Here is a 16,580-nt window from a genome sequence, read left to right as displayed (position 1 = left end):
TGATGTCAAAGACACATAGAGAAGATACAGCATGCTTTGGAGGTTGTGCCGCTGTACACGGGCCAGTTACAAAAAGAAAGGGCCCTCTAAGGCAATCTTCGGCTCTCCTGATGTTGTGGACTACATCTCCCATAATGCTCTTAGTCATAATGCTGGCAGACCATCAAGGGAAATGTAGTTCACAACTTCTAGAGAGCCGAAGATTGCCTACCCCTGCTCTAAGTAATCTGTGCACTAGGGCCTGCCGGCGATTACATGACCGCCGGGTCCTGTCACCTAAGCAGTGGTGTGTCTTGGCTGCTGCCCTAGGCTGGGTTACCAGCCTGTATAAAAATAAAGACTGCGACTGAGACCAAGTCGTTGCACAGGGGTTTGGCAGCACGTGGCTAGCTAAATAAACTTCAAATACTTGATGGTAAAGTTCTGTATGTTGCCATAGAAAACAACATCCCACTTATTACAATTCTTGCTTAGGCTGTTATCGCTTCAGCACCAAACTGTAATTATTCAGCAACTTGGTAAAGCGAGCACAGGCAGCAGATGTGAGCTACCTGAAAGAAATTGCCAGAAATGTAATTAAAAGGCCAGAGGGTGTATGTCGCAACAAGCGCTGCAGGTTTAACCCTTCGAGTGTCGGGGGGGTCAGGACACATTTCTCCCTGTAGGAGCCATACAAGTAGTCTACGCTTTACCTAGTGCCATACCTGGGAACATTCAGGCTTCAGCTACCGTTTTTCCTGATGGCGGTCTGCACACGTTGGTCCGCAGACATTGAAAGATTGACAGCGGGTGGGGAGGGAAGCGTGTCTCAACTTGGATCACGCAGCATTGGGATTCTCCGCAGAGACCAGAGGAACGAGCGCTTCACCCCGGCAAAACCTGTAAAGTTCCCAGGCATGCCTAGTGCAACCTATATATATATATATTGATTTATTTTCCAGGACAAGTTGAGTTATTCATTTAATGAATACCATGTATCCAATCATACAATGTAACAATAAATATACAAATAAAAATATTTACCCATATCTATGCCAAACCAAATAGAGTAACCAAAACTATATTCGGCAATTAGACTTTACAGTGACTTAACCTTCTGGTATAGAAGGTCATCAGCTTTTTCCTCCACTTTAAACATCAAGCTTTCCTCTTTCTCTAAAGCTTCTGCATCATGAAGGACTGGGCTGGCCCTGTATCATGTGTAACTCAATAGATGAGACTTAAAAGAGCTGTTATTTAACTAGACATCGTACAGGGTCAGCCAAGCTCTTCCCACCGCAGAATGTCGCTGGGGTGGCTCCTCTCATGATGTACAGTGACAACGAGTTGGAACCAAAACTCTCTCGTCAACACCCTCTTTAGTGAATAGACCCCGTAGCCAAGGCATTTAATGCACATCATCCTCTATTTCCCGCAGCTCCTTGGTGAAGATTACATTGGAAAGCTCTTTTTCCTCCCGTTCCACTAGAAGAACATTCAAAGACACAAGATTCGACCTGCATTGTCTCTGCAGACTCCACACGTGCCGCTAGTGTCCTAGAGATTGTAAAGATCTTGTGACAAATATCTTGAAGGCAGAATTTTTAAACATGATGCATCACGTTGGCAGCTCTCACAGCACAACGGCAATCATTTTGCTATTAGTGAAACCAAATGGATTGTAATTAGGATGGGCAAAAAGCTGGAACATTATAGTTTCCCTAATGTCTGCATTCAAGCAGGGATATCAACCATAGCCAAAGCACCAATTGGAAGTCTTATATAGGAACACAACATATATAGTAAGGAGTCAGCTATAGACCGTGTGACCCTGAGAATCTGACTCTTCACACTGAGATTGGGGCAAAAACCCTGAGAGTTCCCAGATATGTAAATGGAGCAACAGCCGGGGCAATTGTATTGCGTTCGATGTGGTCGCTCACGCCCTGGTTTTGATGTTAAAGGTGCTGTTTCACCTACTCTTCTGACTTAGTTTCATAACCCTCTGGAAGAAATGTATCGGCTTCATCCGGCTCTTCTAGAACCCCACGTGTGTCACTAACAGACTTCACTCTCAGTAGCTCCTGTTACAGATATATATAAAAAAACTGTCTCTGGAATGTATTCCTAAAACATCTGAAATGAAGCACCTTCCAGATGGTGCGTTCAGTGCTGCAACATGTTTCCTCCGTCAGTCACATCTGCAAATCAGATGTTTCCTCTTTATCGGCCCCGAGGTATATCTCTGAAGGCATTTCAGGAGAGCTCTGTCTATATTTACCAACGCCTTTAAATGTGTGTCTTATTTTGGAACGTGGGGAGGACAATGAACAATGGGATTAGATGAAGAGGTTAAAGGTTGAAGACCTTATCTGTGAACATACTTGGGGACTCTTGGGTTTTGGGCTCCAGGTATCACTTCTGATTACTGAGCCTCCAGAACAGTCTTCGATCTCTCGATGGGAAGATTGGTGTTTGGATCTGCCTCTGCCCACCTCATGCCCATCTCCAAGCCTCCTGAAAGTTACTTCTGTTTCCACACACTGCTGTTCTCCTTCATTCTTATACCAAGTCCCTCCTTTGGACCCACTGGTTTTCTTCCCTTCCCTGATGCCACCAATTCCTTGGAACTCCGTGTGATTGGTGCGTCTGAGAATGTCACCATGTCCTCATGCTTGGGAACTTCCTTGGGTGGGCTACCTACATGCGAAAGCAGGGCCTGCCGCAGACAGCCTTTAGTAGGTGAGGAGCGGGAGTGACATCTCTGCTCTCCCTGGAGAGAAACTGACCCGGAGATGCAGAGAACCTTCCCCCGGAGACTCGGGGTCAATCCCAAAGAGTTTCTAGGCATTCATGTGTCTCAATTCATGTCTCAATTGTGTATATAAAGAGCTGAAAATTTTTTTTTTTTATAATAAAACAATGTAAACTAAACACGTATGACACAAATCATATAAAAAGTCCTAGTAAAGCCCATCCCTTGACCACACCCACTAAAATTACTTCACATGGCCATTTGACATGTTAGGGATGACATCATACCATAACATGACTAAACATACAGTATCGGTTTGTCTTAGTCTGTCCATTCCCGTCTCGTCATACCCCTTGAATATATGTATTGTATTAAGCGCTGCGTAGATTGTCGGCGTTATATAAATAAAAGATAATAATAAGCCAATTATTTCTTGCCTTTTAAACTTTTTTTGTTTCATAGCCCAGCTTCCTGCTCAAATGATGTTGAAAGAAAAATTGCTTCCCCTGCATGCTTAAAATAATACAAATACGACATATATAAACATGTGCATGCGTGGCTTTTAGGAATATTTAAACATCTTCTAATTCCGTTTATAAAGTTAAAAATATTCTCTCAATGACTTGTCCGTCCAAACATCTAAAGCATCTAATGCTCCAACCAGGAGAAACCTTTGTATTCGCAAGTTTGGCACAAACTCAGAATATAACGGCAGATAGCTGTATGGCCGGTGTCCACGCTGCCGTATCGGTGGCCCAGGTGGACCTCTGGGTGTGGTGCTGCCCCGTTCTGCCCTGTGTTGGCACGCGGGGGGGACATGGTTTGTCCTGTGTCCATGCTCCTGCTTAAAGGGACACTCCAGCCGTCATGGCCACCTTAATGCATACAATAGCTGCGTGAGCCATACAATGGCTGCTTTTATACAATTGAATCTGGGGCAAATTGTGGGGGAGAGGTGGCTATACAATGGGTTTTGTACTGCCACTTGGGGAGGGGGGCAGGTAAAGAATGCATTTCTAAGTAATAAAGTACCCACATTACTGGATGGTAAGGCTGCCTGGCGCAGTGTACTCTGCATTTCCTATGTGATCAGTTTAACCCTTTCATTCAGGATGCTGATGGAAAATGCATAAAACGGGACTACATTAAAATCGTTGCTCTGCATGGTGCGTTTTTAATAAGCAGTCTCGGTAACAGGGGACATCTGGTGATTTGTTGCTCCCATTCCTTTTATATTAAACATAATAAAGTTTCTAGACTTTTTATTTCCACTAATTATTCATCCCTTATTCCACGTCTGCACCGCAAAGAGTCCGGCATCCGCCGGCCCACCGCGTTCTGACAGCTAGCACTCTCATCATGCCCGGCAGCGCGCCTGCTCTGGCTGGGCGTGATGGGAAGTCGCAGTTCAGATGAGCACCAAGTGTTTCTACTTTGAGACGTTTGACCTTTGTGTCCCTGGGATTAGTTGAAATTTGCTAATTATAAAAAGGAAACATTCTATGTGAATTCAAGACACTCGAAATAGCAACTAAGGGCTGAGAACTACTGAGCCTTTCATTTAACCCCTACCTATCCATTGGTTGCTATGTTGATTGCCTTAAATTGAACTTTCTAAGTGAGTTTTACCTTGAAATATTAACCGTTTAATAGTCCATCACAGTGAGTCTATTGTAACTTACTAATGATGGCAACCATATGGTTCTAATAACAGTCCATATGAAAAACCTATATTCAAGCAGGGAGTTTTAATTGTGATCCAACCAGGAGAGGTTTAGTGCTTTCTGTCCTATAGGGGCATGTAAAGCCAAGTGGCAACCTGCCCCCTCCATAACTAACACACAAACGCTAATAGCACCTGCTCCGAACCCTTGGGAATTAGGACATGATGTCATATCCTGGCGCTCCACTTTTAAAGAAAGCGCGCGGCCCTCCATAGTGTTAATGGGCCGTTGGGGAGATCAGTGATCTTCATGCTTTACATTTGCCTGGATACCGCATATCATACTGGCAAACACAGCCGTCAATCATTGTTTTACAGATGCTGTAGCTCAGGTTTTTATCCTGTGGCCTTCACCCAGGTTCTAGCGAAGCTTCTGCTCTGGAATTCCACCCGGTGGGCACGGCCTTTTCATTCCGTACAAATGACCAAGCACGTCAATAAAATGTCATTAGTGCTTTCTAGTCTCTTATTACACAACCCGGTGGCTCTCGTCCAAGTCTTGTAGAACATTTGTAGGTGAGAGTTCCAGTGGTTTCCTTTTTTCCCGGTGTTTACAATGCTTTTATCCCGGTAGCACTGCCCGGGCAGGCCGCGCTTCCTATTACACATCACAATACACCATGCAGGGCTGCAGGATTATTTCGACACGTTATCCCGATCCCCATCTCATAACAACAAGCTGAGCCACGAGCAGCGGTGACATCACCCCACGGCAGCCAATCAGGGGCTTACCAATACTATGCCCATATAAGGAGAAGCTGTGCTTGGCTCCCATGCCTTACCTTACATGGACGGGAAGCTCCTAAACCGCCCCCCCCCTGCATACTTTGCAGTGTAAACCCGGGAAGCTCTAAAGTCAGCGAGCGTTTACCCAGGGTTCCCTCCAACGCATCGTCTCGCACGCCGGCCACCTTTTATCCCGGGTTACATAAACGAAGATATTTGCAGACTACAGATGAGCCAAATAAATTAATAAAATAACTTCTTTTATTAGACTAGACATGCTGGTCTGATGCCACCTTTAGTGAAAAAAAAATACTTATAAAAAGTAATATATACAAATATACAAACATATCTCCATGATACGTATATATCACAGACATGTATCACGGAGATATGTTTATATATCACAGACATGTATCACGGAGACATATATATATATCACAGACATGTATCACGGAGACATATATATATATATATATATCACAGATATGTATCACGGAGACATATATATATATCACAGATATGTATCACAGAGATATGTTTATAAATATATCCCATTGTACAGCGCTGCATAATATTTCAACACTTATATTTATCATGGCAATATGTTTATATATCACAGATATGTATCACGGAGATATGTTTATATATCACAGATATGTATCACAGAGATATATATATATATATATATATATTTCAGATATGTATCACGGAGATATATATATATATATATCACAGATATGTATCACGGAGACATATATATAAATCACAGAAATGTATCACCAAGATATATATATATATCACAGATATGTATCACGGAGACATATATATATATCACAGATATGTATCACGGAGATATGTTTATAAATATATCCCATTGTACAGCGCTGCATAATATTTCAGCACTATATAAAACAACACATAAATAATAATATATCACATATATTTATCATGGCAATATGTTTATATATCACATATGCGTATCACCAAGATATGTTTATATATGATCCATTGTACATCGTTGTGGAATATGATGGCGCTATATAAAACAATAAATAATAATATGTTTATATATCACTGATATGTATCACGGAGATATGTTTATATATATTACAGATATGTATCACGGAGATATATATATCACTGATATGTATCACGGAGATATGGTTATATATATTACAGATATGTATCACGGAGATATGTTTTTATATACCGGTATCTCTCTATCATACAGATACGTTTATAAATATAACCCATTGTACAGAGCTGCATAATATTTTGGCACTATATAAAACAACAAATAATAATAATATATCATCAGATATATTTATCATGGAGACGTGTTTATATATATATTGGATATGCGTCACGGAGATACAATTTTAGTTAAGAAGTGTCACTGAATATATCACGTTAACCACTGATTCATTTATATTTATTATGAACTTGTCAATAAAAATCTCTTTAATCATTTGACAATATAATTGAATATTAATCAGGACAGTTCATATTTTTTTCTCAGTAAGTCAAAAGTATTATGTGACGCACCACCTGTCCTGTTTACCCGTTGTACAGCGCTGCAGGATATGATAGCGCTATATAAATGAATAAATGATAAAAATTTGGTAAAATTAACACTCCTTCTACGTATATATGCTAAAATATAGAAGAAAAGTTTGATATGTGAGATTTTAAAATATAAGGGCTGAAATACCCGAGTGAATTTGAATATACAGCACTGCAGAATATGTTGGTGCTATATAAAATTGGTAAGATTAGACCAAAGTGGTCTTAAAAGCTTGCAAATCAGTTTGCCTGTAAACGTATCATCTTTACCAAATCTTCAATTTATTTAAACCTGTAGAGCATTTTGATATACTGTATATCTCTCTCTATATCTATATAGATATATGATATTTATATGTAGCCTGGGTGCTATATGAACCTAGATTGCGGGTTGCTGATATAACATAGAGGATTGTGGTCGCACATATGCATGCCTAACCCTCCCAGCAGCCACAATTGTAGTTTTTTTGTATTTATTTTTTATGGCGTCTGAGATTAAACATACCTATTCACATACATATGTGCTACCTAATTAGCTAGCACAACGTATAGGTGAAACGTCACCCTCTACAAAGCGCTTTAAAACACACTACGTTCGCGGAGAACCGCAGCTCGTAATAACAAATAGTAAACTTCACAACAGCAAGTAAGGTAAGTCCCATAGAAGGTGCCATAGAAGAAGCTTGGCATCTTATGTGCTCAGGACGTTTTGTGGTTTGCCAGGAACCGCCTGATCCTGGGTATGGAACAGATCACTGTCGGAGATCCTCAGCTTGCTAAGAGACTACTCCTCATCTCGAGGAGGACTAATCATTGGGGAACTTCATCGTTGATGGAACCTGATGGGTTTTCCTTGTATGTTCGGTACTTGAATGAAATGGAATCAAAGAAGTAAGTTAAGTCATCGACAAGTCATCTTAATGCAGGGATCTCCGACAGGTAATATGCCAGCTTCTGTTACCTCTACAGAAATCGGCATACTCCATGTCTGGAAAGGGGAGTGGAGTGTGTAATACTAAAGCCTTAAATACAATTATGTGGAGAAAATATCTTAATTCGTATGTTTTATTCATTTCATAAATAACTCTTATTAAAGGTACACTCCAGCCATCAAACACACTGTAATGCTTATGGTACGTGTGTGTCACCTTATATTTAGGCTTTTTTGGAATCCATATGTGTATAGGGACTCAACAGAACTCTCTTTATGGTTTTGTCAATGACCTCCCTCCAGCTCCTTGCCTGTCCATCAAACTCTCCTCTGGTGTATTTACCGTCCTCGCGGTGACTTAAATGCCCACATCGCCTATTAAAGCACTAATTAGAGGCTGGTCCAGCGCGGTAAATGGGCCTGGTGAGATGAAGGGCCTGTAGGAAGGCACTTTGGATGAAGTCTGACAGTTAACTGTTAGTATGTTACTAATTGTAACTCTGTATAGTGGCATTTGTCACTGTCCCCTGGTGGATCGATTGGGAAGGCAGAGACTGCATGCTATGAAAGGAAGCACTCGGTACCGCAGAAATGTCACCACCAGAGAGGCGTTTTCTTAAAAAGTTTCAGGTTCAGGAGGTTTCCGTCTCAGTCTGGCGAGTGTGAATAACGCAAAATGTTCCCGCAGTCACTCCCTGCAGGTTGTGAAGCCCAGCATTCCTTGCATTGTGACGTTATATTGTGTTTGTCGTGTTGTTAGAAGGTAAACAAGAAAGCCATTTAATAATATTCATTAACTCCAACATTTCCAGAGATATGGACACACATGGTTCTGGTCTGTCAATCATCGAAAAGCCAATATGGAAACATAAACAGGAATAGCAATAGAACTTATGGTGGTGTGTAGACACCTAGCCCCAGGGTAAGGTTGCCATATGGGCCATGTATGAGGGACACGCACATCTATTTCACATGTTGCTGAGTACAGTGTCTGGGATGTATAAAATTACAGAAGGAAATTACTTGGTCATACACCCCACATACTACAGGGCAGCACTTTACATGTACTGATGAGCAACATGTAAAATGTATGTGTTCCTCAGAATACGGTCCATATGGCTCCTTCCCCAGGGACACAGCAGTTACAGCTCTCCTCCTGGATGTCCTGAAAGAGGGAGCGGATTATCCTCCTTTTCTTTATTCTTCTCCAGTAGAGATCTATGGTTTACTCAGCTGCATCCTGTAGTGCAGTTCCTTAAAGGAAGACATTATGGCGGCCTCATGGCAATAAGCTGAGCCACGAGCAGCAGTGACGTCACCTCAATGCAGCCAATCAGGGGCATACCACGACCATGCCCATATAAGGAGATGCTGTGCATGGCTCCCATGCAAATGCCCGGTGGGCCGCAGGCCTAGAGCTCCACATACTTACCCTCCCTTCTGCTTTAGCGGCAGTGGGTGGCCTACAACTGGATACTGTACATGAAGCCTGGCTGGACGAACATTCTGTACATCATAACGTTCCAGGGCCGCTTTTCATCCTCAGTCCGGCCCTGGTGCACACATTTCCACTCTTTGTGGACCGGGCAGTGTGGGTGCCCTGCTCCCCATCCCCAAAAACAAATGTGTCATTACCAGCATTGGCTACACTGCAACGTCCTACTAGACCACCAACGATGGCGGCTCAACTAAGGAAGATGAGACAAAATGGCAGCAGAGGCCCCCGATAATGTTGCTTTGGGATATTCGGGCAGTGGTGCTACGCGTATAGCAAAGCAGCCATGTCTTTCCTTCGCCAGATGTACTTTCACTGTTTCAATGTCTCTGACATCCACTGCCAAAGTGTTTCTGACTTCCCCTCCCGTGAGCCTCGTTCCCCAAGACTTTTACTTTATTTGTGTGAGTTCAGACTTCCTTCCTGTTCACTCACATTCCCTGTAACTCAGCAGTAATACAGTGCAAAGCTTTTATCCCAAAAGCAGTTAGGGGAACACTTGTCAGCGCGGTCTGATTTGAACATTCCTCGGTGCACGTTAGGAGACATGTACAATGCAACATTGTTCACATTAGATTGCTCCCGTAAATAACCCTTCTAAACCGAGCGGCTTCTCGAGATCACGCAAATCACCAGGTACCCTGGGCATTTCACGATTTATGAAGATCCAACATAGTCCTCAATGGCGTACAATTGCCAGACACAACATTTACAGGGTAGTTAGACGTTTAGACACATTGTAACAGAAGGTAATGCTATCCCTGCTCTAGAAACATGACGAAAACAGTACAATCTGCATAAAGTAGGTGTAAAGGTTCCAAGGTTCAAAGTGGGTCAAGCAATGGTCAATGTATATAGTGGGATCCTGATCTGTCAATCCATCTTCTCAATATGGCAGGTGAACCTCAAACGTATGAGATCCCTGTAAGATAGGTGCTCTTGGTGAAACGTTTATGTCTCAGAAGGTCTAGCTGCTCAGCACTCTTGCAGTCTCAATACTTGATGGTCTAGAGTGGAATGAGAGAAGTCTGTAAATCTGCCAGTGCAGGTCTCTCCTTGTGGCTCCCAGGGTTTTAAATGAGTCGATTAACAGGTTGGGGATGGTAAACCTGGTACCCTGAGTGTAGCATGGCAGAGTGGCAGAGGGCAGGAGGAGAGGATGGCACGTGTCTCTTTGTCACTGCTCCAACAATAGGCCGCCAGGCGAGGTGACCATAAGACCAGAAGAAAAGATTAATGAGAGGGGGTATTCATTGACAGGGGTACCAGGGCCCAATTACCCCTCTGACTGAGACCAACCTCGTTTGTGATGCTATTATGTTTCCCTGGAAAGCTATAAGCCTAGCGTCCAAGTTTGTAATTCATTTCATTGTTGACAAAACCCAATGCCACCACATTAAAAACATATAGTTCATTAAAATGTACCTGTCCCAATATTTGTTCACAAACAAACAATAACACAATTGTGATGCGTCACTAAAACAATCAAGGCGGCAGTTGAAACTTTAGTTAATTAAACGGTTGGAGAAAACGTTTGTTTTGTTCTTTGATGAACCTGACGTTCCCTGAGCTCAAAGTAGGCGCATCTGTGCATATTAATAGAAACGGAGCTTGGATTATGATGGCAGATTTGTTCTTTTTGACAACCAATTACTCTCTTTACTATGTTCTGATTTGAGTTTCTTCTCTCTTCTGTGTATCTATTCTGTTGTTTTTTTTTTCCTTTCCCTTGTCCTTCCTTTCAAACACTACGAGTCCTGACTTTTTGTCAGCTGAATGCATTGTCCAGCCGGAGTGGCCCATAGCCGTGCGCTAGGTCTTTAATGGAGCCGTTTAAAGCATTAGCACATACCCTATGCTACATCTGTTTTCTCTTCAGGAGAAGAAAGACCCCGAAGGGGCATGCTTCAGGGAAACTAGGATGGCCAGAGATACACATTTCTGTCTTTGCTTGCCTTGTTTCTTTGCTGCATCATTTCTTTATATGTCTAGCCCTCTTAGCTCCCTATTCTCTTTTTTACAGAATTCTCTCATACCAACCCTGACCACAGGATAGGGCAAGACACCAGATTTATCTGGAAACACCTGGAACCTGACCCCAGTTATTCCAAGAGCACAAACATTGCTGTGCAAATAGTGTCCTCGTGGAACTTTTATGGTGCCAGGAGAGCTGGGGGTAAATATACATCTTGGAATGTAAATCCCATTCCTTGTGCCACTCAGCTCTTCGGTGCCAGGCCAGATGCCATCCTTGATATTGGCACATTTACCAGTTACTTCGTGTTGAACGCTAAAGAGGTTCTCAGAGGGTTCCTAGAGAGAGTTGGGTTCAGCTCCTAGAAATCTAGGTCATCAAGCAACCAGAACTTCCCCATTTATTTGGGGAAAAGGGAAGTTTGATGACCAGAATTTGCTTCTAGCAGCTGGTGCTCATGGTGACCTGTTCTGTTTAATCATATCGATATATAAATAATAACCCAAACATCTTGAAATCCCATGTATGTTTAACTTCCCTCGTTGTGTTAGCATTGACCACAACTGATGGGAGGCTGTTCCACGTATCTACCACCCTCTCAGTGAAGTAAATCTTCCTTACATGACATCTAAGCCTGTGACCCTCTAGTTTTAGATTATGATCTCTTGCTCCAAAATATATATATATATAAAATGCAGATGTTGAAGGCACTGATGACTGTCACCAAAGCCATTCAATATCATTTGCCCTCCAGAAGTAAAATTCTAGCTGCCCCTCCCCTGTATAGTGCATTCCAGGCTTATTACTGGGACTGGCACCGGTGCTGGGGAAATGATTCATCCGTATCTCCCGGAGAAAGTAAAAAGTGCTTTATAAAACGTGTTGAGCTTCATAAAACCCCGCAATCGCTGCTATTTCATTACAAAGCAGAAAGAAGTGCGAAGAAACAGGGTAATAAACACACGAGAAGTCACACTGATTGATGGTCTCTGTCGCCAGTAGCAGAACTAACAGCCATGGCTGCGCCCCAGCCAATCAGATCGCTAGGAGAGGTGGGCTGGGCTGGAGCAGGGCTGCCCCCTCCCGGGTAGTTACGGATCCTTCGCTCGGTTACGTTGGTAGCGCTGGCTACACGTTCGGATCTGCTGTCGATCCCGAAAGGGGGGAAAAAAAACTTCAGGACCACCGCAAGTACCGAGATCGGGCAGAATAAAGCGAGCTAGTGATGGATCATCATTATGACGGGCAGCAGAATGATTACATGCAGCCGGAGGAGGACTGGGACAGGGACCTCCTGCTGGATCCAGCCTGGGAAAAACAGCAGAGAAAGGTGAGATCGCAGGGAGGATGGAAGCACTTATCCGGCCTTGTGCCAGGAGGCAGCTAGAGGCAGTTCAGTTGGCGTAGGGCAAGGGGGTAAATCCTGCCAGGCTCCAGATCCATAGTGGGGCTAACCGATCCCAGGTTCATCCAGAGAGGAGATGAATGGCTGTGTTCTGGAAGCCCCCGTAGAAGTGGCTGCAGTGCATTCGATCAATAGCCATTTAAGGCTTCTTAGTTGCCCAAGTAGTCCCTGCTCTTCCAAACAAGTCCTGTTTCTAGAGATAAGCTGCAGACAACCACATATATTCGGGAAATCACACACCTTTTGTTCTCTGCCCATTCTAATTCTAGATCCAGCAGAATTCTGGATTCTGAACCCCACATCTAGTGGTGCTTTGCTCCTGGAAAGCAGATCTTCACTGGCAGGATGTAAAGCATCTGTTTTGTGATACTATAGTATCTAGAACGTTTGTTTTGAAACATTGAGGCTCCCCAGCTGTATTCCACAAACACACATTACTAGATGCTCTAGACCTGCGCCTGACACCGGGATTGCTGTCACCTATAGCCCAGATTCTAGAAAGCTGCTTAATATCTGGAGAGGTGAATGTTGCAGAGAAGCTAATGACTGCATGAGACCTCCACAGACCAGGCTGATTCTAGAGGCCAGATAAAGTGGGTAAAGCCACTTAGCGGTTGGTGCCCAACCCCTCTGAACCATAGGGTTTGGCTTACTGAATTGTTATCTGGAATGCTGTGTTTTGCTATTGTGACCCCCAGTAATGAGATATATATATATATACATATACATATATATATATACACACACACACACACACACACTAAGCGAAGGGAATTTCTGAAGGCAAACTCCAAAATAGGGTGTGGAATTGTCATATATGGGTGGTGGTTTCCTATTATATAGCCCTGGAAGGCAGTAGGAAGTTATAAGTGAGAATCTGGGTTCTCTAATATCTTATGATGTGAATAGAATACCAGAGATATTATTTGTAACGTTTTACATAGTTATTGAGAGTTGTTTGTGGTAGCAATAAATATGGAAAATAAATTGGATATAGTCCCTTTCAGCTGCTGTTCATAGACCGGGGAGATCGGTGTCTGGAGATGTTATCTATGCTTGGGGGTAGAACTTTGCTCGTAGTTGCTGAATATATGTATACAAGAATTAGTAGCCAGGGGGCCTGTTAACAAGTCCAATCAAGTGGCCCTGTAATAAAGCAAGCCTGAAACCCATCTGGTAAAGAACATATCCATTTCTGTCCGAAAGTCATTTATAAATGACCCATAAAAGTTCTAGACTAAGCTTCTGGTGGAAGCTCAAAGTCTTACTCCCACCAGCCCGGGAGGCAATTGCGCGCGCCCCCCCCCCCCTTGCCAGCCGTTCCCTGATAGTAGTCCTGTGAGTATGTGCTTATGACTTGGAATTGTAGGCAATAGTAAAAAAGGCAATAGTTCTTCCTCATATGTAGTGGGTGTGGATAGATTACCGAGTGTGAGTATGAATGAATGACCCTGTGATTACGTCTGCACTTGGAGATGTGGTCTGTATCAGGAATGTGAATTGCACAAGGGCAATCTGATTATTTTCATTGCATGCGCGATGTAACCACGGCTAATTGGCGGGAATGGGGCAATACTCTTAAAACCCCGGGCTGCCCAGACTTCTGTTATCGTAAAGAAAGAGGATATCAAATAACTGTTTCTGGGTAGCCAGGGGTGTGAAAGACTCTAGAAATAAAGTACGGAAAGGTACGATAGAGGATTGTGGGTGATATAGTCTTTCGTGGGGATTGTTGTACTTGGTGTATGGTCGGAGCAGTAAAGGCAGGACTGCTTGTTGAGGGAAGCAAAGTCCAGAAAAGTCTTGGATTTCTGGTTTCCCCAGGGAGTGATCTGCAGCCGGGCAGTCGGTGGGCCGCACATCCTTTAATGTCTGGGTCTGGGGGCTTGGGTGATAAAGGCTGTTACACGTAGTGATTATTAACAATATGGGACCGGCTTAATGTAAAGGGAACAGGTATATGTTTTGATGGACAGACTCCAATGTGCAAATCAATGCTGCGCGTGATTTTTAGCGGTTTATCGGTTAGCAGTATAATTGGGTTAGGGTATTTTCCGTCAGTTGAATGCCGTGGAGTTGTTTAGTGGACCCTGTTGCTTTCACAAATGTAAATGGTTTTATTAAAGCTACCTGTAGTTTAGTTTGTTTCTAATAAATTTCCTGTCCCAAAGTTACCCCCTCCTAACTTCAGTCCTACCCCCTTCAATCTTCAGTCCTACCCCCTTCAATTCCCAACCCGAGCGAAGGCTGCCTGAACCTTTGGCCTCATTATGAAGGTCAGCGGTTAGATGATAACCGGGGAAAATCATTTCTCTGAATGAGAGAAAGCATTCTTGGGTTATTATCATGCCTGAGAACGTCCATGCACCCTACTTCTTTGGGCAGCTGTCGGCGGGTTGTCTACTGACGTGGTAGGAGGTGAAGTGGGCAGGGAGTTTGGCGGGTCTCCATACCACTCCCGCGACCCAGAGATTGTCCGCAGTGACCCAGTAAAGCTACAGTTCGCTCAGAGCTCCCGGAGCGAGAACCAGAGAGTTCTCGGGTATGGTTATTACCTACAGGCCAGCCAGGTGGCCACGATCAAGAGTTTCCCCGAAGTGACCGGGAGACCCGAAACCTGGAGAGCTCCAGGCATGCTCCTCAGGACAGGGTAAAACCTATCAATCTGTAGTATGAACAGTAAAGCAGTTTTTGAATGTTTTGCCCCCCTTATTTTGGAATATGTTTCTAAGAACATTGTGGCGCAAGTACATTCCGAATCACAAGCTTCTAACTTGTATGACATTCAGGAGGTATACTTTGACCAATACCTGACCATTTTTGAACATTCGCTTTAACAAATACATTCATTTTTTATTAAAAATGTATATCTTAACAATGACGCTGGCTCCTTTTAATGGATAATCCCTCGAGGTACCTTGAGATTTACTGGCTCTTTAAGGTTTTCATAGTAACACACTTGCCGTCATTCCCTGTTTGCCGGGAACATACTACTTGCCCTCTCGCACCCGGTGACTTGGTTGCACAGATTGTATGTTCTCAAGTCCTTGGAAGCATTTTCTCTTATTCGTGTTTTGTTTAAAACGTGCCGCCTGTTCTGTTGGGCCTCTCTGTCTACCTTGAGCCTGTTTGGCTCGTGCGTGGATTCTGCAGGCCAGCAGTGGTTATGGCTCGGCTCCGACTGCTTGACCCATGCAATGTCCAGCTCGATTACCTCTTAAATAGTAAGGGGGTTACATATTTTAGCGCATTTGCAACTTTTGTGGACCATATATGATTCTTTTCAGGAGCTGGCCTTGAAATATCCCCCAACTAGGGGACTCTATCCATAAACTTGTATAGCAGGAGCTTGTCTGTGTATTCCCGATACATCCTCATATATGTTATTTGGTATGATCGGTGTACTGAAATTAAGGGCTGAAACCCCTTTTTCTTCATAGAATGCTCTTTATGGAGTAGTGAAGGCCTCGGCGTTTGCTGCCATGGTCTTCCTCCCCAGGCTCAGAGTCCATGCCAGATCTGCTGCATGCAGAATAAGGAAAGCTGGATCTGCTGGCCCCGGAGGTATCAGCGTACTTGTTTGGATTCCTATAAGAGTGCTTATTGTATGGCGAGGGTACTGGAAACAGAATGACTGCAGTGTGAAGTGTGAGCACATGGGGCAAGCCCTAGAGCCTTTAATCCTTCTTACAATCGTCAAGATCGCAGTCCTGGGTCACAGTGTGAATAGTGCGTCTGTTCACATCAAAGACGGGTCATTCCGTGGGGTTTACAGACATGCTGGCAGATGTATAGTTAAAGAGCTGTAATTACCTGGACCCTGCGTCCATTGCTGGTGAGCAGGCGGGAGATACTCGCAATGCAACTGGTCCACTGAGATTGCCAGCACCATGTGATATATTTGTGTAGCCCGCATTTTGGCCATACTTGGATGTTTCCCTGTTTTGTTCTCCTAAGGCATCGTTTTACCTATACCATTTAGCAAAATGTATAGATAAAAAATTTTTCTCCCTTCGTGACTCTAAAGA

The 16,580-nt window shown here is 43.4% G+C and overlaps 1 protein-coding gene across 5 annotated transcripts in view; it reads left to right on the top strand.

Annotated features, from left to right (window-relative positions):
- The first annotated feature begins 12,230 nt into the window (after positions 1–12,230).
- Positions 12,231–16,580, top strand: part of ACTN1 (actinin alpha 1) — a 37,096-nt gene continuing 32,746 nt past the window's right edge. For 3 of the 5 annotated variants that reach the window (XM_053474586.1, XM_053474583.1, XM_053474584.1), the window contains exon 1: positions 12,232–12,477. In XM_053474586.1, the coding sequence (XP_053330561.1) occupies positions 12,373–12,477 (105 nt within the window). In that variant the 5' untranslated portion in view covers positions 12,232–12,372. Of the gene's footprint in view, positions 12,478–16,580 lie in introns of all 5 variants that reach the window. The other 2 variants (XM_053474585.1, XM_053474582.1) reach the window with 2 other exon arrangements.

The sequence above is a fragment of the Spea bombifrons genome, chromosome 9 (genome assembly GCF_027358695.1).
Source record: "Spea bombifrons isolate aSpeBom1 chromosome 9, aSpeBom1.2.pri, whole genome shotgun sequence".
NCBI classification, from domain to species: Eukaryota; Metazoa; Chordata; class Amphibia; order Anura; family Pelobatidae; genus Spea; species Spea bombifrons.
Note: the sequence above shows the minus strand (reverse complement) of the source record. Positions and strands in the feature narration are given on the sequence as shown.